The sequence below is a fragment of the Centrocercus urophasianus genome, unplaced genomic scaffold (genome assembly GCF_019232065.1).
Source record: "Centrocercus urophasianus isolate 14NV4802_14NV808 unplaced genomic scaffold, USGS_Curo_1.0 seq_24, whole genome shotgun sequence".
In the NCBI taxonomy this organism is placed as follows: Eukaryota; Metazoa; Chordata; class Aves; order Galliformes; family Phasianidae; genus Centrocercus; species Centrocercus urophasianus.
The window spans coordinates 1,070,047-1,096,289 of NW_024884800.1; the positions used below are offsets into that span (position 1 = coordinate 1,070,047).

At 53.1% G+C, this 26,243-nt stretch overlaps 1 protein-coding gene across 1 annotated transcript in view; it reads left to right on the forward strand.

Moving 5' to 3' along the window:
- The first annotated feature begins 895 nt into the window (after window positions 1-895).
- EDA (ectodysplasin A) overlaps window positions 896-26,243 on the forward strand; it is a 56,647-nt gene continuing 31,299 nt past the window's right edge. Inside the window, exon 1 of the mRNA XM_042825018.1 lies at window positions 896-1,174. Coding sequence (XP_042680952.1) covers window positions 896-1,174 — 279 coding nt within the window. The remainder of the gene's footprint in view (window positions 1,175-26,243) is intronic.

Sequence of the window (26,243 nt, forward strand, 5' to 3'; positions counted from 1 at the left end):
CCCCTCCCTCCCAAACTCCACGCCTCTGCCTCGTGTACTTTTGCTGTCAGTGCTCAAGAGGCATTTGGATAAAGCCCCCAGGGATGAAGCCCTGAATTGCTTTTCGGTAATCCCAGTTGGTCCCTTCCGAATGAACTCTGCTATTCCCTTCCATCCCACTCTATTCTGTTCCATTCCCACCCGTTATTTAACATTCCATTCCATTCTACACTATACCATCCCATTCCACCACTTCTTTCCATTTCTTCCCTCTTCCCTTCTCTCTTCCCTTCCCATTTCCCTTCTCTTCCCTTTTCTCTCACTATTTTCCTTCCCTTTCTCTTTCCATTTTCCCTTCCACATCTCCTTCCTTTTTCCCATCTTTTTCTTCTTCCCATTTCTCTTCCCTTTCCCATTGCCCTCCATCTCCCTTTCATTTTCCCTTTCCTCTTTTCCTACCTTTTTTCTCCTTTTCCCTTTCCCACCCCTTTCCCTTCCCTATCCCAACCACTTCCCCTTCCCCTACCTTTATCCCTTCCCCATTTCCCCTTCCCTTTCCCTCCCCTACTCTTATCCCTTCCCCATTTCCCCTTCCCTTCCACTTCCACTTCCCCTTCCCTTTCCCCATTTCCCTTTCCCTCCTCTACCTTTCTCCCTTCCCCATTTCCCCTTCCCTATCCCATTTCCATTCTCCCTTTCCCATTTCCCATTTCCCCTTCCCTCCCCGCTCCCCTCTCAACCCATACCTCCCATCCCCGCCCCCCGCCCATTCCCCGCCCGCATTCCCCGCCCCGCTCCGTTCCCCGCCCCCTGGCGTGGCGGTGGGGCGGCCCCGGCCGCTCTGCCCCCGGCGCCCCGTCGCTCCTCGGCCGAGCATGGAGCAGTAGCGGAGCCGCCGCCGCTCCGTCCCGCGGCCATGGGTGCGGAGCGCAGGGGGGAGGCGGCCCGCGGCGGCTGCTCCTGTGCCGGCGCCGGGAGCTGGCGCCTCTTCCTCGGCTTCTTCGCCCTCTCTCTGGCTCTGCACGTCCTCACCCTCGGCTGCTACCTGGAGCTGCGCTCCGAGCTCCGCCGCGACCGCGGCCCTCAACCCGCGGCCCCGCCGAGACGCGACGGAACGGCGGCGGCCGCCGCTCCCGGAGCTCCGCCCGCCGTCCGTCCGCAGCGCCCCGCGGAGAGCGGCGACCGGCGGCAGCAGGTGGGTGCGGGCCGGGCGGGGGGAGCCGGAGCGCCGCTTTGGAGCTCGCGCCGTCCCCGGGCTCCGTTGGCGGTCGTCCCCGCTCCGCTCGGCCATCCGCGGGGCCCCCCGACGGCCGGGGACGCGCCGCGTTACGCTACACCTGCTGCGGGCGGCGCGGCCCGACGTGCGGCGCTGCGGACGGAGCTGCGCGATCCGTGCTGCGGAAGCACCGCTGCGACAGCACCGCTGCGACGCACGCGAGGGGAGCCCGCAGCGCCCGTCCGCTGCGCCCGCGCTGCTTGTGGCGTTCGCTTTTCCCGCGGCGCAGTTGGCCGCAGGGAATCTCCCCGCCCCGTTTTGCCGCTGGCACCGAAGGGCCTCGAAGTCGGAGCGGCTGCGGGCGGAGCCCCGCGCGTGCCGAGGGCCGTCGGTGCGGGGGGACCGTGCGAGAACGGCTGGGGAAAAACCCGTGGGTTTGGAGCCTCGGCCTCTGCGTGCCGCTCCCGGCGCCGTTTGGGTTCTGTGGCTTCTGATAACGAAGCGTAAGCGGAAACTGGATTGGGGGAAGCCGGATAATGCGGGCATCTCCCCGCAGTGCGTGTTTCAGCGGTGTCAGAGCGAAGGGAGAGAGCTGCTCGGTGTTGTGGTTGAGTTTGGGTTTGCCCCGTGGCTGCACATGGCCGGAGCTCCGGCTGCGTGTTGTCACGTGAAATGTGCTTGGGCTGCGGAGCGCTGGGTCACGGAACAGCACGGCACAGCTGAGGCGTGAGTAAGTTACAGCCTGAGATAAGCTGAGTTTGTGCTGAGACCTGGGCGCCGCTCTGCGCAGCTGCCGTGCTCCGGAGAAAGGGCTGCGAGTCGGTCCTTGGTTTGCTGTGTGTCCAGTGAGGGCTTTCTTGCTGTGCTGCAGCGGTTGGTTATGAGAGAAAGTTCCCTGTTCCCATGAGCAGCAGGCTTGGCACGATGGGCAGGGAGCTGCTGGCACCGCACGGCGCTCTGACAGCATGCAGCTCGTCTTATTTGGAGCATTTCTCTGCTCTTTCTCACTGCCTTCACTGGAAAAAAAAAAAACAACCACCCAACCCTCAATGCTGCAGCGTTTCATTAATCCATCCGTTTCCGGATGGCCGCAGTGAAACAAGGTGTTTGCAAACAGCCTGCCTTGAGGAGTTAATGACGGTGTAAAACTCCTCCATGTGCTCCCCGCGGCTCCTGCAGCCTCACTGCACACAGATGTGTCCCGAGGCATCAGCTCGCAGCACCCGGCGCGGCTCAGGGCTGCGATGGTGACGCTGCAGCCTGGGACCCCCCCGGGTCGCTGTGCTGTATCGGAGCGGTGACGCAGGCTATGGGAAGCCCTTCCCCTCGCTGACCCCTTTGTTTTATTTTCTCCTCGCTGACCCATGGAGGAGGAGGGCGGCCGCGATGGTCAGCGCTGGGATTTTGGCAGGAGCCGCGCTGGGCTCTGTGCCAGCAATGACCTCATGACAGGAGCGAGATTTGGCAGCCCGATAGCACTCTGCTTCCCTATCTTACAGGGTATTCAAATATGTAACTAATTTAGGATACAAGGGCAATTTTTCATGGCAGAGGTTGAGGCATTGTGCTTCACATCTTTGTCCCAGAAGCTGTGGGGTGTTGCGTCAGCAGTTTGGCCTCTGGGTTAAAAGTTTGTTAACGCCGCGTTAATTGGCTGGGTTGGGGCGGTTGGTGGTGCTGGGGAGCAGCGCGTGGGACGGATGCAGCCCTGGCAGCGCAGCCCTTAGCAGTGGGTGCCCCCCTGGGTGCCCCCCTGGGTGCTGGCACCGTGGCACAGAGCGGGCAGAGGGGATTGAAGCAGTTTGTGTCTAACCCACAGAAAGTCAGACAGTTACTGCTGTGCTGCTTGAGTGTTGCGGTGGCCTCACGGTGCTGAGCATCCAAAACGATGCTCTGACTGCAGGATGGCTGCAGTGGGTGCAGCCCTGCGGGGCGATGGGGCTGGAGCTCCTCTGATGGATGTGAGCATCCTCAGCTGGGCTCAGCAGGTTGGAGGGCTGCCTTAACAGTGGGAAATGCCTGCTGTGAGCATTGCTCCTAGCGTGCCGCAGGCCCCAGCCCACTCCTTGTTAGGAGCTCAAATGAGGTTTTAGGTTTGCTCCTGTGCTCGGTGCAGCCCTGAGTGGGTGCTGTGCTTCCCAGCACCTCGCAGTGGCTGAGGATGGAGGTCAGGGGGTGCAGCACCATCTCTGCAGGCTGCCTGCCCTGCAATCTGCTTCTCTCACTAATGCCATCAGTTTGGGGCGAGCAGTGCTGTGCTGCTGCTGGTGGCTGAGGATCAGCACACCAGGTGTGGGCAGTGTGAGGCCAGGATGGTGCCTGTGCAGTGCATGCTGCTATAGGCACAGGGAGCACACAGGGTTGAATTCAGCACACAGCTCAAGTGTATTTGGCCCCTCCTTGCAGAGCCACAGGGCCTATGAGTGCCCTCAAAGTACGGAGCCTGTACACAGAAGGGTTTATTCCTCAAGCTGATGGTTGGCTGCAGCTGATGACCCAACTGCCATTAAACTGTCCCCGAAGCATCCCCCAAAAACAAAAAAGCTCCTCCTCTGATGCACCCCAGCCCCCATCCCCACAGTGTGATGGGTGCACAGAGAGCTGAGCCATGGCCACGGGACGCATCCTGCATCTCCATGGTGTGCATCCTTCGTGCTGTGCTTTGTCATCCAAACTGGGGCTCTGCTGTACGGTGTTCAGCATTGCTGAGGCTGTGTTGGTCTTTGGGTGCAGTATGCCTGAAGGGCTCAGAGAGAGATATCAAATGGGAAACACATTTGTGCTCCTAAGCCTGGGGATATTCTGTGTGAAATCCGGCACCGATCCATGCGCTGCGTTTCTTTAAAGAGCAGATAGTGCACAGCGTTGGAGAAGGGCTGCAGGGGGCAGGGAGAACCCAGTTCATCTGTAGGGATCAGTGGTGCTGCTTTGGTTCCATCTCAGGTGGGAACTCAGGAACTCAGTTTCTTCTCAGAAAGAGCGGCGATGAGCGGCTGCACAGGGAGCAGTGGGGTCACCGTGCCCAGGGTGTCCCAGAACTGTGGGATGTGGCACTGAGGGATGTGGGGATGGGCATGGTGAGGTGGGCTGAGGATCTGAGAGGGCTTTTCCTGCGCCCCAATCTCCCCCCATGCCAGTGGGTTGCACGGAGGGCTTTGCTTTGAGTGAGTTGCCCATCGGCCCTTACACCAGGGGGGCATGGAAAGCAGGCGAGCACGGGGGTCACAGCACCAAGTGCTCCATCAGCCCAATGGGATTTTAACCTCTTAATGTGATTTTTCTCACTGCACAGTACTATAAATCATCTCTGCTCCTCCGTGCGCATGCAGTATCTTGTAGTGCTAATTAAGCTGCACGCCATCCTAATTTTGCTCTCATACTAATCCCATATATTTTTCTTGACTCGAAGCCAAACCCTGAAAAGTTCAGAGCATGCGAAGCTCCCAATCCTGCCTTATTATACGTTAATGACTTGGTGTTTTAATGTCTTTCAACACTTTAAGAGGATGTCATTTCTGGAGGTTTCTGGCTGCAGAAGGTGACCTGTGTGTGAGTGCAAAGCACTAAATGGGCTCTGTGCAGCGCGTCAGTGCTGAGTGCATCTCAGCACTGGGATCTGTCAGAGCTCATTGTGCACAAATACAAATTGCAGCGAGATTTGGATGTAATTTTAAAATAGTTAACTGTCTTTATAGGTTAGGAAAATAAAGCTCCTGCCTAGACTTTACATGCTGCAGTTGTAAGTGCTTTCTTGTTAAACTCTTGGGGAAATGAACTGTTTTTGTGTGCTGATGGTGCTGATGCCAGTTGGGCCTGAATGCTACTATAACAAATAATTACTTGCAGATGTGTGCATATTAAAATGAGCTCTTTCCATAAGGCCAAATAAAATTCTGTTGTAAGTGCAAAGTACTAAATATGCAAGATTGTATTGATGAAATGCCAGTGCTCTAATGCGTTCCAAATGGCAAGTGCCAGCATCCCTGGCTCAGGCTGCACCTCGACTGCAGCTCCTCCTCCTGTGGTTGCTCTGCACTTCCTCAGCAGTGGCTCATGCTATGGGGAGGCACGGAGCAGCACCTGGAAGTGATGTGTGGGTCTGCGAGGGATGCGGCCCTGTGCAGCACCTCCTGTCTTTTGTAGCAGAGAGGGTTCCGTGCAAAGCCATGCTCTGTGCCCCCCACGCCTTTTGCTTGGGCAGAAGAGCTCAGTGTGAGGAGCCCCGTGTGCAGGAGGCGCAGTGCTGCGTAGCTGTGCAGCAGTGGGCATTGCACAGAGCAGTGTTGAGTTGCATGGTGTGGCTTTGCAGCAGGGTGTGCTGAATGGCATTGCATGGCATTGCATGCTGACGCTGTGTGCATGGCTTTGCAGCAGGGTGCATTGCATGGTGTGTCGATGGCTTTTCAGTGGCACTGGCACCAACAGGCATTGCTTGGTGTGATGTCACCATGGGAGTTGCATTGTGTGGTACTGCGGGCACTGCATGGTGCTGATGGCTTTGTGGGGTGCAGTGGTGCCTTGCAGGGCTTTAATGTCTGTCTTTAATTGCTGCGGTGGGCACTGCATGCTGTGATGTGTGTGGCTCTGCAGCAGTGCAGCTTTGCAGCACTTTGGTGCTTTGCAGTGGCCGGTACCAGGTGCTCTGTGGTGTGGAAAGGGTGCAGGAGACGTGGCCTTGATTTGGTTTAAATTCAGGCAAAGATGATGATAGACCACGCCACAGAAGTGATAGCAAATGTCAGCTTGCAACTTCTTTCTGCTGCTCTTACCAATTCCCAACAGATGTACTGTGCCAGTAGCTCCCAAAGCCTCAGCCCATCATCAAGCAGCATTAAATGCCAAACGTGCCCCAGGCAATGGGTGCTGGTCCCCATCCATCCCTGCTGCAGCCTTTGTTTGGTGCCCATTCATCCCAGCTTTGCCATTCATTCACCTCTGCGCCTTAAATCTCTCCTTAAATCTCTCTGGAGGCACATAACAAGGGATGGAGACAGTAGGGTTGTTGCTTAAGCCGTGGCTCAGAGTCAAACGCACCTCCAGAGATCAGGGAAAGGCCCAGTGGGGCATCCCTGCCTGCTCAGCCCTTGGTTTTGGGGTACGGTGCTGGGGATCGCACAAAGGAAGCCCTGAAAGTGCCAGGGCTGAGCTCAGGGCTGTTAACCCAGCACAGGTGCTGCTGGTGGGTCCCTTCCAGCTCGGGTATTCTGTGCTTCTGACCCAGGGAGCCATAGTGGAGCAGTTTACTTCCACCTCACACATCAGCCTTGGGGTTTCCTTGGTTTCCTGTGGGATGGGAGAACAGGGTCAACCCTTGACAGCCGATTCCTTGAGCTAATGCTGCTCTGGCTCGCTGTGACACTGAGGTGAATACGCAGTTCATGTTTATAAAGATATATTTTTACTGCTGTTTTAGGATTCTGGCTGTCAGTGCATTTGACCCATTGCCTCCTTCCGCTTGGAGAGGAGGGTTTGGGAACTTGAGGTTACCAGAATTAGGAAGGGTTGTTTCTGTCTGGAAAGCCTTAACTCTCATTCCTTCCCACAAAGGCAGAAAAACGAGATTGGAATGTGAATTGCAGGTTTGCCATTGGTGTGCTGTGTGAAGGCAGCACAGTGGTAACACACAAGGAGAACAGTTTCCAAGTGCAGCTGTTAGTGCCTTTTTAGTGGTAATGAACTCAATCCAGTGCTGCCACTGAGCAATGGCCATGGGGGGACATCGAGACTGTGCTCTGCTGCCGTGGCAGTTGGGTTGGAGGTGTAGAGGAGCCTTTCTTGTCTGCAGACAACAGATGGAGCGTAAAGGTGTCAGTCCTCATCTGTCAGTGAGTGCTGTTTCTCCTTATCAGTACCACGTGTAGCAGAAATGCTGAGTCACAGCCTGAAGCAGTGATGGAGCACCTGGCAGGAAGGCAGGGCCAGCCCAGGGGAGCTCAGGTGCATGCAATGCACTGAGTGATGGAAGGAATGGAGCCAGGATCCACCCCTGCCCAGCCCTCATTTAAGGATTGGCAGTGGATGTAAGGGTATCTTGCTGTAGATCCCTGCCTACCTGAGGCCTTCCAAAGTTAAGCAGCTTTTCCTCCTTTGTTACTGTGTCCGTGGCTGCTGCATTTGTCTTGTTCTCATTAGCTGCAGCCTGGGATTGTGCCACCCTGCTATTATTGCTGTACTTTCTATCTCATTATAGCATTGCACTCCATCATGGCTGGTTGGTCATCTTTGGGTCACAAACCTACGTTGTTTTGTTCTGAGTTTGCACTGGTTGCAGCTCTGTTCTCCTGTGGCTCTGCTTTCTCTGCTCCTGCTGGAAGTTGTGCACAACTCCCTGCACTGGGGCCGGTCCCAGCAGCAGCACATGTGGCTGGTGGTGACTTCCTTGTGACACAGCAGAGCACATAGGCAGCCACAGGGCCGTTTCTCTGCTCTTTCAGTAGCATTTGTTTCCTATGCTCTGAGTGCTGACTCAATTTTTACAAAGGAAAATCACTGTATTCACTACTAAAACGAAAGGTGAGCTGGTTGGGTGCAAAGGAGCAATGCAGAGCTAAGCAGAATTATCTCTCAGGTGCTGTATTATCAAAGGCAGCATCTGAATGTAGGAACAGCGGGGAAGCAGCCACAGAAATGAGTTCTGCCTGGCATGATGGAGTGCTGTCCTGTGCTGCAAGTGGGTGATAGCTGTACTCACCTGCAGCTGGAAGGAAGGGTGCAGTGGGCAGGAGCTGGTTGGGGCACACGCTGCATTTCTGGGCCCCTGGGTGCTACCAGAGCTGCTAGGAGTCAGCATGGGTGTGCAGGGAAGCACTGCAGTGTTGCAGCAGTCTGTCATTGTGGTGGGTGCTGCTGAAGTCTGAGCCCGTTCTTGCAGACAGATTGCATCATGTTGTAGTGACTGCTGTGATATCTCAATTGAAAAGAAGGAGGAGAAGCAAAGGCAGAATAAGCAGAAACAAAAAATTTAAAATAATAAAAAAAATAATAATAATTCCCCAAACCAAAATAAAAATCTGAATCAAATTATCCATGCTGATAGCCAAGAGGCTTTGCATGATGCTGCCAGAGGTACCGGCCTTCTGACAGTTTGATTACAGCTTGCTTAAGGTATATTGACAATGCAGCAAGTGCGTTTAGGAGGTGTTGAAAGCAGAGATGATGCCCTGTGCAGCCTTTGGCAGTTGGGCAGTGAAGGCCTTGGGGGCTCAGCACCAATCCTGCTCATCCACACTTGGCTTTAGGTCTGGTGGGGCAGCCAGGCAGTGGGAAACACCGACTACTGTGCAGTGCTGTGTGGACTCCCGGTGAGCTCAGGGCACATCTGAGTGCCAGGTTTGTAAGGTGTGGAGCAGCTCTGCCCCATCCCTCACCCATCAGCATCTGCACCAGCACCACACCTTACACCTGTGCAGGGTGCTCCAAAATCAGGTGCCTCGTGCGCTAAGGCTGGCTGCTGAGCACCCCAAAGCAGGCTGCCAGATGCCCCCACGTCAGGTGCCCGTAGCAGGGTGCCGTGCCGTGCTCCCTCAGCCTCACGCTATCTCCAAATGCTGCAGCCGCTGTCAGAGTCACGTAGCAGGGAGCAGCAGCCCACGAGCGGCTCTGAAGCCGAAAGCAGCACGCCTGTAATAAAAGCAGGCTCCGACTTCAAACAAATGTGTACTGCACAGCCCTTGTTAGCACTCTGATGTGCGGCTGCGGAGCTTGGACAATTTATAGGCGCTGCATCAAGAGCTTTAGTCAGTTCCATATGTGCTGCCTTCGTGCGTTTGCCGGTATGGAGCGGTGGGATGGGATCTCGGAAGTTGAGGTCTTCAAGTGTTAAATACAAAGCGTTGCTCCTGCAGGCTCTGCTCTGCTGATCCAAGTGTCTGGCGCACATTTCTCACAACAGGCTGAATTTGCCAAGGAGAATTACGCTCGGTGCAGCAAAGAGCTGTCAACTCTTTCCTCCCTCGCCTGCCAGGCTGCCCTTCAGCAAGCAGAGGGTAGTGCTTGAGGTGCTGAGTTTGGTAGCTAGTGGTGGTTGCTGGGGCTGCTCAGGGAGGTGTGTGGTCGCTCAGCTCTCAGCCCAGTTGCTGCGCCGCCTCCCATTGACTCTCCTGAGCCGGGCTCTCAATGGTTAAACGCTTCTGCTCTTGGCCTACAAGAACTACGCCGGGTATCTCCTGCTGGATCCCTCTGCTCCATCAAATCTGGCAAATAGCACAGATTTTTATGCTGTGAACAGAAATGACGCCCCAGGGCTACGACTGAAGGGAGAGGTTGACATACTTACCTAGCAATCTTGTTATCATTAGCTGCGCTTTCTCCAAAACCCCAAATCCCAAGAACAACAGCAGCAGAAAACATTGCAGGTTTTGTGAGCAGATGCCTGGAGATAACAAATTACTTTGCTCTTTGTTTGACTCCTTGGCACTTAGTCGTTAATTAAAATGAGGCCAAGTGTGCTTAGATGGTTCATATGGAAGGAAAAAAAAAGCAAAGCTTGCTTGCGGAATGAAGCAAAACTGCCTTTGTGAGAAATGGGGGCACCATCCCATGCAAAGTCAGCGTTAATCTTTCAGTCTACGAAGCAGCAGCACTAATTCTGATCCAGCTCTTCCCCTTTTCAGTATTATCTTTTGCGATAGAGAGATCTGCTGGCATTGAAGTTGGTCCAAAGTACACCTAGGATGCTGGGTAGCACTGCCTTGTGCAGCAGCACGTGTTTCTAAGGATGGACTTGGAGGATTTTTGTACAGAGAGGAGCCTAAGAAGCGTGGTTCTCCAGTTGTGATTATAGGCACAAGTGCTTTGCAGTGGGGGATGTTACCTTGCATACATGCCTTTCTTCTTGCTGGGGCACAAATGGTGCTGTTAGCATTCAGTGTTTGGATGTGACGTCTTCGCAAGAAGTATGCACTGCATTCCCCAGACTGACTTATTGCTGTACTTTAGGGAAGGCCCAGTGAGAAGAATGCAGGGATGTAGCAGAAATGCTCAGTCATGGCTTGAAGCAGTGATGGAGCACCTGGGGGGAAGGCAGGGCCAGCCTAGGGGAGCTCAGGTGCATGCAATGCACTGAGTGATGGAAAGGATGGAGCCAGGATCCACTCCTGCCCAGCCCTCATTTAAGGGTTGGTGGTGGAGGTGAGGGAATCTCTTGCTGGAGATCCCTGCCTATCTGAGGCCTTCCAGAGGTGAGCTGCAGGATGGGTGGATGCTCTGTAGTGGCGCTCACTGGTAGTTCTACATACATCGTACTGCCTCAGAGATAACAGGCAGCTGGTTGGCTTGGGCAGAGAGCAGTTCAGCTGCACAAGGACTTGTGCTCTGCAGGGCTGTTGTCTGTGCAAAGGGAGAGATGCCTGTTCATGCAGTTAGTGCAGACTGCTGCCTCTGCAGGAGGCCAGCACAGCTGGGTGAGGAGCTCAACATGGCACATCGGGCAGCAGTGCACCTTCCAGCATCCTCCTGAGGACAGCCAGAGCTGCGTGGCTGTCAGCCAGCACCGACAGCAGGACGAGCATCTCCTCCTCTCACCGTGGGATGAAAGCAAGTGCGCGTTGTGTGTCTGCAGCATCTCCTCTACGCTGTCCCTCTTGCACTGCCTGGATTCTCCCAGATCCTGGTGCAATGATGCTCAGCATCCAGCTGCATTCACAGCCCCTGCATGGGCTTAGTGGGAGCAGTGGTTGGTGTTGGGGGAGCACAGTGCTCCTGGGTTTGTCTCTGGAGCATTGCTGCACTCATTCAGAGCCTCAGGTGTTACAATAGGTAAAAGTCAGATGCCTAGAGCTGATTGCTTTCAGTCTTCCTGCTGGCTGCTTGGAGGCCCATTGCTGTGTGTGCTGCGTGCTGTGAGGGTCCTTCAGGGATTATTTGCTGTTTCCCAGTTCCATACTAAGAAGGAACAAGAGCAGAATACTTGCTGGCAAATGACTTCTGAAGTCTTATGAATGATTCTGTTAGTGCTTAAACTATGCAGGGATATTGATTTTCTTTCTTCCTCCCTCCTCCTCCTATGATCTAAACTTGGGTTTCTGTGGTCATTTTTACGTGGTCCTTTTTGAATTAGTGCTACGCGTGGATGGGCTATTCCATAACTGCTTGATGAACTGCTATGCTCTTATCAAATGACAGAACTCTGTTCTTAGTGCTCTAGTGACTGAATTGGCCCAAACCAGCAAACTTAGAATCAAACCAGCCAACGCCGTTGTGGTGATTTGGGAGCAGAGACGCATCCTGTGGGCACCTGGGGAGGAATCTGAGGTGTAAACTCAGGGTGCATTGACTCACACCCAAGCCTGGTGTCTGCTGTGCCCTGCACAGATCCCATGCACTGCTGGGCTGGTCCACACCACCTCTGGCTTCTGCCTGGGCTGATGACTCCTGGAAGCACAGCCCTGTAGGTGGGATCTGCACTTGCATGGTACTCGTCCCTCCAAGCAAAGCTGCTGATGGCAATTAAAGCTGCTCCGATGATGCTGAGCATCTTCCCTCTGTGCTGGTTCTGGAGGTGTTCTGCAGGACGGAGCCACGCAGCTGGCACAGGAAACGTGCTGCTGCCCATCTGCAGCCAGAGCGGGTCCTGTGTTGAGCAATTGAGGGTTCAAATCCCCTTCTAATTTTGTGCCACTTGTGGTTGCTTTGTGCCTACCTGAAGCTCTTCCCTGCGGCAATATCTGAAAGCAGAGGATACTCCACGTTAGAATTCTTAATTAACATTAATTATTTGGAGGGTGGGGGGGTTGTTTATCAAATGTGACAGTTAATGAGCATCCAGTTGGGTCTGGTTATCACATGGAGGACTGAATGCATTGAAATCCGCTGCTGGCAGTGCTGGGGTTAGGCTGGGTGATGTGGAGCAGTGCAGCAGAGGTGGGCATTACGGTAGGAGAACGTCCTGAGCAGGGCACGTGTTGGTGCCCACAGCCACTCAGCTTCATAATCTCGCTGTCTGTGTCGACTTACAAATGAAAGCTTGCAGTAATTTGGAGCAGCGTTTGAGTTGCGAGTGGTGGTGGTGATGCTGAGCTCGTCTTTTAATGCCGAGTTTGGAGGCTTTGAGGTTTGGATTAAAAAAAAACTTCAATGAAACCACAAAAAAGACATTGGAAGCATAACTGAACAGGTGGAACAAATTTGTTAAATCTGTTATTGGGAAAACAGCAACTTGCTTTTAAGAAATAAATCAATCTGCAGCTCAGCGTTTCATAATGAGGAGTGGGATAGGAAAATCTAAAAATATCTACAAATGGGAGCTAATGCTCTGAAGGAACAGATCCAAACTCGAATATAATATTGCCCATTGTGGTGACAATAAGCATTTTAAAGTTCATTGAGATCCGTGCTGGGATGCAGATGGGAGCCGGCGTGTTTCTCTTGCCTGGGTCCGGTTTTATTTGCATAACCACTTATAATTTGCATTGCCAGTAGCTTGCAGAGCTGGGGTTGGGAAACCACGATGAGTTCATCCCACTTGCTGTGCTCAGTGCATGAAATGGCAAATCTGGAGGGCAAATCTCTGCTCCCTGATGTGAGTGAGCGGGCTCTGTTCTCTGTCACCTGGCCGTGTTTGTCCCCTGGCAGCACTGGGAGCAGCCCTCGGTCAGCACAGGGACTCGTGCTGGTGGTGTGGGGTGCGTGCGCCCATGTTTGCAAAAGGGCATCCCTGCATCCTGGGCTTGGCTTTTTCTTTAGATTCCACTTTGATGTTTGGGCAGCACGGCCCAAGCATCAGCTTCCCCGTTTTCTTGGAAAGCCATCCCACAGCCCCATGCTTCCCAGCTGGGTTTTCCTGGTGGTGTTGCATTTCCCCTGCTCAGCCGTGGCACACAGCAGCGCTGCCCTCGGCTGCCGTGCTCCAGCCCACCTTCCATCCCAGCCTGCTGGTTGCTGAAGGCTTCCCTCTGCTCCTCTGGAGCAGGTACTGGAATGCATGTGGACAGCTGTTGCTCAGAGGCGCACAGGGAAGTGCATCTGTACGGCTCCTGCACGGTGCTCGCCTTTTGCGGAAGCGCTGTGCCCTTATGGCACTAAACCAGGAAAACCCCTCCTCACCATCCAGTTTTGGGTTGAACAGTGCTTAGTCTGGGTGTGATCAGGGTGCTTGGGGCATCAGGGTGGGAAATACCCCCGTTGCTGCCCATGCAGTGGGTAGGGATGCCCTGTGCTGCGCTGCGTGCTGCCCCAAGTGGGTGCCTCGCTTTCCTCTACAGGAGGCACCGCAGGATGCCAACGGGTCCAGAAGGGCACAGACAGTACTTCTGCATGGCTGGGCTTCCCTCGCTGCATCACAGCCCAGCTTTTTGCCCTCAAACCCATCACACCGTTTAAAATACTCTTTCTCCTTTTTTTTTTTTTCTTAATGGTTTACCAAAACCCAGCCATCAACCTGACCATCCACGCGCTGCTCCCCGCGCGCATCGCGGCCGCTGCAATCTGGCGGCTGCTGCTTTAATGAGGACTGGAGCTGTGCTTTCGGGGCCCGCGTGGCAATTGTGCTGACTCCTCATGATGCTTTTGGAAGCGCTGCTCGCCTTCTGTTGTTGCCGTGGTTTGGGAGTGCTTTCATTTGATGCTCTGTCCCTGGGAGAGCATCCCCGTGGTGCAGCTGCGCGGTGCCCGGGGCGGAGGTGGGGGTCCCACGGTGCCCATCTGTCCCCCAGCCCTCACCCATGGGTGCGGGGGCTCTCGGGATGCCCTGCAGAGCTGTTAAGTTGGCAGCTGCTGAGGCCAGGGGTTCAGGGAGGCTTTTGTGTCCCCGCTTTGAAGCCTGAGTCTGAAAGTGTTGTAATGAGGTTTTATGATGTATTCTGGCAAGGGCTTGTTATTTTGTGTGTGGATTTATTGTATAATGAACGGAGTGATTTTGAAATGTTTTGTGCAACCATTTTTTGGAAGGGACATTGTATTTTGTTTATGGGGATGTGTGAGTTTTTATGAAACTTTATTTAGCTTTTAGCAAGAATAATCTTTATTCAACAAATAGCGCAAATAAATCTTTAATTGAACAAATATGTGCCAACTTTCAAACACAGCAACAAACAATGACATGAAACGGGGCAACTTTGGAACAGCATACGACTTTAAGCATAGTAAAGAAGTAAGTAATAAAAGCTAACAAAGAGCAGCTCGGGCCGTGCAGGGCAGGTGGGGGTGGGCCAGGCCCCTTCCCCACGCTGCGCTCAGCCCCATGCCTCCTTGCATTGGGCTCCAGCCTGACCCAGGCTGTGCTGATGTGTGTAGCTGTGGGTGATGTGGAAACATTCTCCAGCAAAGCTTTGTGTCCCCACGGCGGCTCCAGGAAATATTTCATATATGTCGCTGTCTTTGCTCAGCAGCACTCCTGGGGGGAGAGCTCTCCCCTTCTGCATCCTGTCCCGATGGCGAAGCGTCGTGGGATGGCTGTGGGGAGCAGCACCTCGTCCCTCTGCAGAGCCGTCGGGGTCCTGCTGCGTTGCTGTGACTGAGATGGGCACAGAGTGACTGGTAGCAGCTCTGTCTGTAGCATTTGCTGGTTTCTCCCATAAGAGCAGTGAACCTCACGGCGCCTGGAGGTGGCTGAGCTGGTAGCCGTGCCGTGCGTGGGGCTCTCTGCAGCATTACAGTGCCCTGTTCTTCAGTCCTGCACAGTCTTACCCTCTGAATGCTCTGCTTGCTGAAATGTCTTTATCAGGAGCAAATATTTGGAATTAATTCTGGGTTTCCTGGAGTTTTCCATCAAATCTGAAGATAGATTGCAGCGCAGAATGGCTCATCCTGATCAGTGACGTTTTCTCTTTCCTTTATCCTTTGGGCTATCCCAGCTTTTCTGCTTTACTTCACTTTTTGGAGCGTTCCTTGTAGGGAAGGACAGAATCTTCTTTCTGTTCATTTCCAGGGCGGTTTCGTTCTGCTTCACTCCTTGCTCCTGCACCACAGCGGGGTGATGCTCATCGTTTTTCATTCTGGTTGCTGTCCCCAGTTACAGAAGGAACCTTTTGGTGGGGACACGTGTCCCTGCCTGGCTGCAGCTTTCCCCGAGGTGTTTGGAATTCCTGTGCTGAGCTTCTGTTTGTTTCTCAGACCTTCCTGCCCAACCCTCCAGAGTTGGCCTTCACCACTTCGGTCAGGGTGTAGAGCAGGAGATGAAATGCATAGGGCCACGAAGCCAAAAGAACATAGCTATATTTGTGGAGGAAAGAGACCAAACTGCTTCCAAGTGTCTTTCCTACTTTCTAACCTTGGAAAAACCAAGAACACGAAGCCTGAGATTACTTATTTCTGTGGGAAATCTCATGTAGCGAATCCACTGTTACTGGGAGGAGCATTTTCAGCCCCTCGTTGGCCTTTTCAGCCCCTACAAGTTTTAACAAAAGAGCTTTTCTTCTAATGGTGAGCAACGGAATTGGGTGTTAATGAAAACAAATTAATTCTGAATGGAAAATTCCTTCTCGACTGTGTCGTGCCATTCTCTTCTAATAGTGCAAACCTGCCAGATCTCTCTCCCATCACTTTTCCAGGAAGAATAAATGAGACTTATGTTTCCAGAACCACGAGATGGAGGCATCTCTTGGTTCGTGTCCAGCCTTCTTCAGCCCTTCACAGTGCCCCTGCAACTGCACAGAGCCAAACTCTGCTCTTTTCTGTGCCACTTCACTTTGGTTGGTTTCCCTTCAGGTCTTTCCTCCAAGTTGGATCGTTCTTCTTTCTTGCACTTTGTCATTACTTTATATACCCAAAGAATCTGGTCAGGACTCTTTGTTGTTAGCTACAAATTCAGCTTCTCTTTTGGTTTTGGGTCCTGATGTGATGTGGATGGGCATCCTCAATGCAGGAGCTCCGTGGGACCGGAGGATTGCATTGGGTTTGGGGAAGCTCTACCCCAATTTGTCACTGGTGCCTTGCTGGAAGCCATGAGCCTTCAGTGTCAGTGGGATGTCAGGCATGTAAGCGTGTTGGCAGCTGAGCTTCCTCTTGCCTTTGGATCACAAGGGAGGATGGAGCAGACGTCCTGCAAATCCCATGTAGAGGCCAGAGCCTGGTGAGCAGTCAGGGTGGGATGCAGCATGCAGCCACACAGCCACCGAGTGCTGAGCTTGTCCCATGGAGGGGGAGATGGGGGCTGTGCAGCTTGGCGGATGCCCATCGCTGGGACACAGAGATTGCTTATTTGCACCGAGCTCAGCGTTTCGGTGCTCACAGGTAGCTGTCCTAACAGCTCGGCTGGAGCCCAGCAGCGCTCAGACATTTTGGTCCTCAGCTCTCAGTTCTGCCACTTCAACCTCGCTTTGCTGCAGGATCTTCCTTCGGAAAGAATGCGGCGCTGTGCGTCAGAGCGCTGCGATGGAATTGTGAGCTCTGCCTTGGGGGTGAGGATTCTGATCTGAACCTGTGAGTCAGAGCACGCGCTGCTGCAGCGCCCCGAAGAGTTTATGGCTCAGCCTCTCATTGCCCCTCACAACAGGTTTTTTATTACGCTGGAAAACTAATTTGCATCGCTTGTTGTAATTAACGCTGTAAAATGTTTAAACAAAAGCACGGATAGAAATTAAATTTACAGGCCTTGCGAGCAATAGCATTAGAATATAAACCTTTGGTTCGCTTTTCTCCTTTGGCAAGAAAGTGATTAGCTCAAATTAAATTTACGGAGAGCTCTCTGCTTAGATTGAGGGATGTAATGAAAAAAACGCGTGGCAGAGCTGGTTTTGGACCCAGAGTCTTCCAGTTGTTAATCTGCAAATGGAGTCATCCAACCAACCCGTCTCTGCCCTGATTTACATGGTGGGCAAAAAATTACGATGTGGGAAAATGGACTCTTGGTCATGTTGGGATTCTCTTCTGTTGTTTTGAGTTGTCGTTCTGTTGTTTTATGGCTGTGATTAGTGTGGTTAGAGCTGACTTGTTTGTACGGGATGAGGCCATGAGCTGTCCCTGCACTGCCATGGGACCACAGGATGGTGTGTGCTCCTTTGGGGCTGTCTGGCAGTCCTTTTGCTAGTCCAAATTCAGGTAAAAATTGAAGTGTGTGAGCGTGGCTCTGTCCTGGAGTCCTCCGAGGGGTTTTGTTGCACAGAGGGTTTGCTTTTGGAGGAGAATTTGCAGCCGTGGGGAAACACAGCCAGGTTGGGTGGTAGGAGCAATTCCTGCTCCAAACACTGATCAGGCATCAGCTCCAGCTGCCCAGGGAGCAGCGAGGCCACCCAGCAGTGCTGCAGAGCTGCAGGAATGTGGCACTGAGGGATGCAGTGATGGACACCGTGGGCTTGAGAGATGGCTTCTGCATCCTGAAGGACTCTGTGGTTCTGTGGCTGTGACCTGGCAGTGTGTGTTCAAAGCCTGCTGTGTTGCTGCAGGGGTGGCTTTGGCAGTGAGTTTATGCCTGATGCTCTACAGGGAGGGAAAGGTGACGTTTGTGGCAATGACTTGTGGGTGGTTAGGATGAGAGTTGTGGCATTGATAAACTCTGTGGCTGCTCCACCTCCATGGCAATTTGGTAGCTCTATAATAGTCATATTCCTGAGTATCTCTCTTTTTTTCTTTCTTTCTGGGTGAAAACCAACAGCAAAGAGCTGTCTGTAGAGAGGAGCTTTTTAATTTTTGCATCAATCTCCCACGTCTGGGAAGGTGCAAGATGGCAGCAAGCCTAACGTGGGCTGCAGGGCGAGAGGAGAGCTCCCATGTTGTTCCTTTCATACATTCCTTGCGTGATTGAGAGACAGACAGCATTAGGGACAGTGTTTGTATGGCAGCAGTGCATGGACTGAGCCCTGGATGCTGCTGGGAGTTTGCAGCATCCTTTGGACCCACGACCCCGGCTCCATATCCTGCCAAGCACTGCAGCTGGGAGCACTGTCACTTCTCTCCTCGTGCAGCGTTTCCATTTTCAGGGCCCTCTTGCACTGCTGCTCTGCTTCTTGCTGTTCCCCAAGCAGCAGCTCTTTAAAAGTCCAAGCGTTGATGTGTTATCTGTGTTCATCTGAGCAGACTGTCAGCTCATACAAAAGCTCTTTCAAACCCTGCCAGCCTGTCTGCAACCTGTCTTCTTTTTTCTTTCCGCAGCCCTTTGCTTGTGTAGGCACTGTGTTTATGTGCTGCTCTTTCTCCTGATTAAATTCTCTTGCACCCAGTGTGACTCCGTGCTGGCTGAGCACATCTCCAGCCCATATGTGCATTGCAGGAATGCTGCTCGGAGTGGTGGTTGCATCACTCAACAGTCTGTGCTTTATCTGAGAGACAGAGCCCTCCTGCTGTAGTGGCAATGCTCAGTCATGGCCTGAAGCAGTGATGGAGCACCTGGTGGGAAGGCAGGGCCAGCCCAGGGGAGCTCAGGTGCATGCAATGCACTGAGTGATGGAAGGGATGGAGCCAGGATCCACTCCTGCCCAGCCCTCATTTAAGGGTTGGTGGTGGAGGTGAGGGCATCTCTTGCTGGAGATCCCTGCCTACCTGAGGCCTTCTGAAGGTAAGCAGCTCTTTTCCTTCATTTCTGCATCTGTGGCTGCTGCATTTGGGCTTGTTCTCATTTGCTTTAGCCTAAGACTTTGCCACCCTGCTATTATCACCACATTATAGCATTACCTGCCTCACCTGGGAGATGAAGAGGGTTGGGTAACGGAGCTGCAGAAAGTAAGGATTGCTTTGGAACAAGTGATTTCAATGGGATAAGTAGGAAGGAGGGTTGGGCTGTGCCAGTCTCGGTGAAGATGGATCTGTCATGCCCTAGGTGCTGACTGTGAAGAGCAATTAGAGCTTTTTTTTTTTTTTGCTGGTTGGGTTTGATTTTGCTTTTCAAGGCCCTGTTCAGGATTTTGACATCTAAGCCTCTGAATCAGTTGCAAAAGAGAGCCGTGCAACTGGGGAAAATGCCGTTCGATTGTGAAGTTTCAGGGAGTCTCAAAAACACTGAACTGCAGGTTTTGGGTCGCGTGACCAGCTGGTGGAGAACATCAGAGATGCGGGACTTCAGGTTTGTATCTTTGTGTGTGCTGGATGTTTTGTTTGAGAAAAGTTTCTCTGCGTGCACAGCGAGGTGCTCAGACCTCATTTAGCAGCGCTGCCGTTGGGAAGTGTGAGCTGTGGCAGGGGTTTGGTCAGGTCCTGCTGGGGGTTTGCTGGGATATGGGGGGAGTTTCTGTGTTGCTTTGTTTCGGCTCAGGTGTTGGGCTGCCGTCTGTGGACCTCAGGCAGCCTCACTGCTGCTGTGACACACGGGGATCCCATGGCATCACCATGCAGAGCTCGTGCACTGCTGCGTGTCTGGGCAGACGGGGAGCAGAGCAGCTCTTCAGGGCGCTGACCTGAAGACAGGTCTCTTTACAAGCTGACCATGCACGTGGATGGTAGTCCTCAAACCTGGCTGCTTTTCGGGAAGCAGGATGGAGATCAGGGCACCCTCTCACGCCCAAACCCCCAGCAGTGACTGCAGTGGGGCAGGCAGCCCTCCGTGCATGGCTGTGCTGCAGGTGGGGGCTTTTCCTTGCGTCTCTCCTCCTCCTCAGACCAGCAGGGCTGTCCCTGGTGCACAGAGCTTCCCCCACAGCCTTCGTGGGAAGACTCCGCTATCAGGTAATGATGTTTGGAAATCTGCTTGCTAGCAAATAACCTCTCTTTAAAAAGAAAATCTGGTGTTAGAGGTATAAAGGGGTGCTGGGAAGTGGAAGAGTGAGGCTGTGTCCCAGTGCAGCACTGTGGAGGCCTGGGGAGGTGCTCTGAACCGGGTTTGGCAGCGGTGAATTAGAGCAGAGTGGAGGAGCAGCTCCCATCGCTGCCTTCTGCTCCTTCTGCTGTTCTGTTATCCAGGAATGAAATGGGGTTGCTTGCTCTGTCACTCCAAGCTGAGCATTTCCAATTGGAGAAGCTCTGTGCGTCCCCTCAGTTGCAGGGCGAGAGCAGCAACTGTTTGCTGTGCTGCCTTCAACTGTTGCTGCCTCTCGTTTGGTATTCTGCTTAATGCACGTGTAAGGGAATCGCAGTGCTGCTCCTGGCTAGGAGGAGAGCAGCTAATCCACAGAAACATGTGCAGCCCAACCTTTGTGGCTTTCCATTTTGCATAATTCTGCAGAACAGGATGTGTCAACACTCCGGTGTTTGACAGAGAGCCACTGCAGGGTGTGTGGATGAAGCGATAAGCTGGGGCTGACGGGTAGGTGTTGGGACATGCTGCTGGGTGTCGAGTCTGCACAGAAACAGCTGTTTTATAAACCCCTGCTCTCCTTGGTAATGGAAAACTGACAGCATCCCAGACGTGAAGTGAGTTTGGGAGGTGCGGGCTGCTCTGTGCCTCTGGGTGTGTTGGGTGTCCCAGCAGTTAGCTGCCATTATTTTGGTTCTGTGTTTGTGCTGCTGGGACACAGCGCGTGCTTCATCCCTTTCAGATGTTCTTTTGCTGCTTTTCTTTTTTTTTTTTTTTTTTTTCCTTCCCACCTCAACTAGAAAAGTTGAAAGAGGGATTTGTTTCTCCTGCCTTGAAATGCTGACCTTACTGCATCATGTCTGACTTCTGCTCTTCCATCCAAGCGATTAATGTCTGCACCTGGTAATGAGGTGGTGGGGACTGCTCGTTTTGCTGCATTTCAATACCTGTTGTGCCCATCCTTGAGGTTCTCCTGCCAGTCTGGGTACAGCACTGTTTGTGCTGCTGTTGGCACTGTGCCTCTGCACCATCCCAGCCCCTGTGGTCACTGCAGGGCCCTCCCAGCAGCTGCTGTGGGGCACAGCCATGGCTCAGGACCCACAGCTTGCTTTGCCTTCCCATGGAGACCTCATGGCTCTGCATCACAACTGGGCCAGAACTCACCCTGCTGTTCTGATGTAGCACTGATGATGCTGTACTTCCTGCAGCAGAAATGCTCTCTTGGTGTCCAGCAGTGGTGAGCTGTTTGTGTCCAGCACAGCAGGGCTCTTGTCTTGTGCCTCCTGACCTCTGGGTTAGGTTGTGTTCAGACTCCTGAGCATCCAGAAGTGTCCCTGTGTATTAAAGCTGCCCTTGTAACTCCTCAGTGACCCCATTCTTGCACAGGGCACCTGCAGGTCGCTTACTTCTGAGGGATGTGATTCAAATTAAGTGTTGGCTGAGCTCTGCAGCGAGGTGTTGACGTGCTGAGTTCGTGGGAAGAGGCACGGTTACACTTGGCAGAGGTTAACCCCCGTCTGGGTAAATGTTTACTTTGCTGAGTGCTTCAGCACTTGTTCTGAGTGTCTTTCTTTGGAAGATGGATGTTGTGGGATTCCGGGGAGGAAGATGAGCACGAGGGGCTGAGAGCTGCCTTACAGCCTCAGTGCTTGCAGAGCTGTCAGCAGCCCGCTGCTGGGAGCTGCTACAGGAGCTCCCCAAAGCACGGGGCTCCTGGCTCCTGTGCCTTCCTCCTCCTCCTCCTTACTGTCTTCAAAAGGAGCCACTGGAGCCAGGACAAAACCCATCCTGAGCAGCTGAAGTTATTGCCTTTCCTTCTCGTTATTTTCCTCCATTTTCAAATACCTTTGTTGTCTTTTCCAGTAATTGTAACAGTATTTAATGTCAATGTTGGCTTGTTCTGAGTAACGGGAAGTACTTACAAACCCATAGCATGGTCTGGCTGTCTCTTGGTGTGTGTTGTTTTGTACCCCAAGCTCTGTAGGGCTGTGCTAACAGCTACAGCTTATCACAGAACATAGAATGGCCTGGGTTGAAAAGCACCTCAATGCTCATCCAACCAGCAGCCCAGGCTGCCCAGAGCCACATCCAGCTTGGCCTTGAATGCCTGCAGGGATGGGGCATCCACAGCCTCCTTGGGCAACCTGTTCCAGTGCCTCACCACCCTCTGGGGGAAAAACATGTTTTCAACATGCTTGGGTTATACAATTCCATGAAAAGTCAGTGGACTCTTAATTAACATGTAGGGAAATGAGTGTTGCCAGGCTGTGCTCCTTGTGGGGTGCAGACCCACAGGTGAACCTGTGGGAGAAGGTGGTTCAGGGAGAGCCTCCTGGAGCTGTAGGCCATTGCTGCCATAGCTGCCAACAATATAAATATTGGTGCCATTCCAAAACAATCCGTTCTATGAGGCTTTTTTTCTGGGTAGTTTCTATTCTTTGCTGCTCTGTGGGTTTTTCTTTCTTTGAAGTGAGCACAATGAGGTCCAGCACAAGAGGCTCGTTTCTCACACTGCCTGAGTGTCCATCTCCACACAGCAGTTCTTTGGTTTGCTAATGCAAAAAGAAACAACAGAAAAAAAAGCCTCAACCAAAGACAAATTGCTGTCTGTGTGCACGAGATGCTAAGGAGGGCCGGGAGGTTAACATGCAGGTCTCACCAGACCTGCAGCAGATGGAGCTACACTGCAGTCCCACTCTAACAGCAGCTGCAGGATGAGGAGCAGACGGGACAACTGCTGGGACCCAAGTGTTTGAGCCATGCTCTGCCCCTGCTACCAGGGAGAAGCTCCTGAGAACCTCCTGCCAGCAGGGGATGTTGCTTATGAAGGACTTAGGTTGTTGCAGTGTGACTCTATGGACCCAAAGTGAGTGAGAAGGGGGGATTTTGAGGGGAAACCTGTGCTAAGAACCAGACCTTATAGTGTAATCCAGACTGACTGTGTCCTTTTGGATGTTCAGGGTCAGATCTTTGTGTTACTGATAACACCAGAAGCGTTTCTCACCTCCAGAATATGGAGATCTGGGCATCGTGTCCCAGTGATGTCCCAAATCGTTCTGGTTGCCCATTGCAACGCTGCAGGTTTCTGCTGTCATGGATGTCCATCGTGGGCTTCCCCAGGGTATGCATGTAGTCTCGAGAGTTGAACATCTCATGTCCTTGGGTTGGTCCCATTGAAGAACCTCTCCCCCCAAATTTCAGCACATACAGCAAACCCCGTTGTTGGCTTGGGTGCAGTTTTTACTCTTCTGCTCCTTTGTCTTCAGTGTTGCTGGAGCTGAGATTTTGTTTTCTGGAGGCAGAGCCTTTCTGCTCTGCTCCCTTGAAAGTGGCAGATGCACACTTGGGGCTGCATCAGGTCCTTTCCAGCGAGTGTGGGGCCACATCCCCTATTTTGTTCTCTCATTTTCCAATGCAAACGACCATCTGAGACGTCCTTCTGCTTTATCTATCTTTTCGGTTGCCTTTTGCAGTTCCCAGCAGCATCTCGCCTCCTCTGCTGCCTGTTTATGTACAGTTCTGGTAAAACATCCCTTTCATTTGGGAACCTTTCCCAGTCTGGCTGCTCCCAGGGGTCAAGGGAATAAAACCTCATGGCGCAGAGATCTGACAGCGCGATGCCTGTAAGCAGGCTCTGCACAGCTGATGCTGCAGGGATGGGGCCGTGGCCAAGGAGTGCCCACCTGATGTGTGCCAGGGGAAATAAAGGCTCTGGTGGGCTGAGCTTGGAGTGAAACGTGCCCAGCAGAACCTTTCTTTGTTTGGGTATCTGGTCATTGCGCCGTTCCTCTTTGTCTGTTTAGGATGATTTAGAAAGCCAGCTTCAGAAACAAACAAACCCAAGCAAAGCTGCCTGAAAAAAAACAAAAAAAAAAAAAAAAAAAAAAAGCAACCAACCCTGTGAGGATACATTTGATACTTTTTCCTGGCAAAAAGTAAACAGTTTCCATCCTCCTTCAGTTTCCAGCCTGCTAAGGTCTCCTGGAGCCCCTCGGTGTGTGCTGCCCACCCACGGCTCTGCTGGGGGCTGTGGGGCTGCCGGCTGCCCCCGCTGCAGGTGGGGCTGCACGTTGCCCCAGGCTCTGCTCCATTCCACGTCCCCACCACGGCCAGGAGGTGACCTGGGATGACACTGGGAGCAGTTGCAAAAGTCTGTCTTTAAACAGTAACTTTTCTTACCCTCAGCCCCAAGCCATGGAGCTGTTGGTCTCACCCAGAAAAGCAGGAAAATGCTTCCTGGCTGCAGGAGTGAGGGCTTTTTTTCCTAATTTTCTTTGCTGCAGCAGTGTTTCTCATTAAGCAAAGGCATGCAGAGTGCCTGGATGAGACCTCTCTAGCATGCGTGCCACACCGAGGTGTGTGCCTATGTATGCATGTATGAGATGCATCCGTGTGTGTGTACAGGTGGGCACAAGGGCACGCTCAGATGGCTAGGAAGCTTCGCAGCTGCCATAAAGCAATCCATAGCAGCACTTGCTTCTTCCACGTCTGCTTCCCAGCAGTTTGCTGGGTAGAAAGGAAGAAAGGATAACGATAAAATGTATTGCTAAAGAGACAGAGCAGCTGAGGCTTCCTGGGCGGGAGCAGTGCGGGGGGTGATGGGCTGTGCTGGAGGAGCAGCTCAGGGGCACTGCGCTGTGCTGGGCTCGTGCTGGTGGAACTGCTATCACAGAAGGCTTCAGAGCCAGCTTGCAGTTGATGTGAGCCTGTTTAGTTGTCGTTTCAGGAATTTGGCACGGGCCGTGTTTATGAAATTTTTATTTCCTGGCTTGTTTTTTTCTTTTATTTTTAACCTCCAGAAAGTCACTTAACCTTTCCGTGCCTCGCTTTGCTGCTCTGCAGAAAGCAGCTCCCAAAGCGGCAGAAGCCCCTTTGCAAGCTCAGCGTCACACCCCGATATCTAAATTCGCTTTGACAAACTCTCAGGACCCTACAAAGGCTCTGTGTGTCTGCATCCCAAAGTGCAAACCTGGGAGCAGCTCCCGGCAGCTGTGCCGCAGCTGGGCTGGCGCACGAGATGGGAACATCTGGCCGGCCTGACGTCCCGCAGCCCGGGTGTCGTGAAAGCTGCGCCGATGCGTTGTGCACAGCATCTTTCTGCTGCTCTGCTCGCCTCTTTAGAAGGCGTGCTCTCTCTGTTTCAGCACATCAAAGCTGGAAGCAGAAAGGCTTGGCTTGCAGAAAGCAGAACGAACCAACGCCTCTCCTTTCTTGTACTGCTTTGCTGCGTCTCTCGCGCACAGCCGGAGATTGAGCTTCGTACGTGAGCTTTATTAGCCCAGAGGAGAAGGCAGTTCCTCTGTTAGCTCCGGATTGCACTTGCTAGTGCTCTGGTGGCTGCTGCCCAGGCTGCTGGGCCGTGGGAGGCTCTTGTCTCCTGATTGCAGCACTCCTTGGCCTCCACGCAGAGAGTGAATGGGGGATGTTTTTCTGCTTACAGATCCGTGTGGAGCTTACAGAGCAGGCATGGGGCAGCCCTGGGGCTCAGCCTCTGCACACTGTGGGTGCCTGGGACCGACTGTGCACCATCACAGAATCATAATGGATTGCGTGCATTGTATGGAAAATGGAGGTGTGGATGAGTTGAAGTCCCCAAAGGATTCCCAGCTCTTTTCCCATGGATTCCGTAGTGTCATACGAGATCACATCTCCTTTCCCAGACTGTATCTGTTTGGGGCTGTGGATCCGGGCAGGGCACAGAGACCACCTGGGTGCCCTCAGCCACCCCAACCCCTCCAGCATCCAGCAGGTCTCAACAGCACAGCCTCGGCTTGGCATAGGGCCATGCTAAGGGGATGCTGGATTCCCCCTGGTGCTGAGGTCCGGTGTGCTCCAGGACATCACTCCTTCCAGCAGGGCGCAGGCAGCCGGGGAAACCAAACAAACACAGTTTGGATTTTTGGCAAGAATCGCCTTGATCTGTGGATGAGGTAATTGGTTTCCCAGGTGCCGTGTGCTGAGGAGAACCTTGGAGCTCTCTGCTCTCAAGAGCAGGGCCTCGAGGGCCATTCCCGTTCCCCAGTCCCATACCCCAGCTGAGTGCATGCCGGCTGATCCTCCGTCCTCCAACTGATCATCCTCCCTGCATCTTCCCACTGGGAAGTGCTTTCCCCCTCCTCTCTGCGATGCACAAACCTCAGCCCTGTGGTGAGAGAGCTGCCAAAAGCACGAGACCTTTCACTTCCACAGCAGTGCAGTTGGTGCTGGGGGATTCGCTTTGCTGGCGCTGCTGTGCCCCACGGCAGAGTGAGCGCTGTCAGGGCTCTTGGTTGTGTTTGCATGCAACCATAGTCTCTTTTGACAGTAATTGCAATGGATCTGATTAATTAGGCAACAAAGCGTGATTTCTTTAGCAGGTTAATTTGATAGAATTAAACTGGCAGTCGCTGCCTCGCACCATGATACCCTGTGGGAGTGGCTGTTCACCTTCCCTGCTGAAATAGGTGTCTC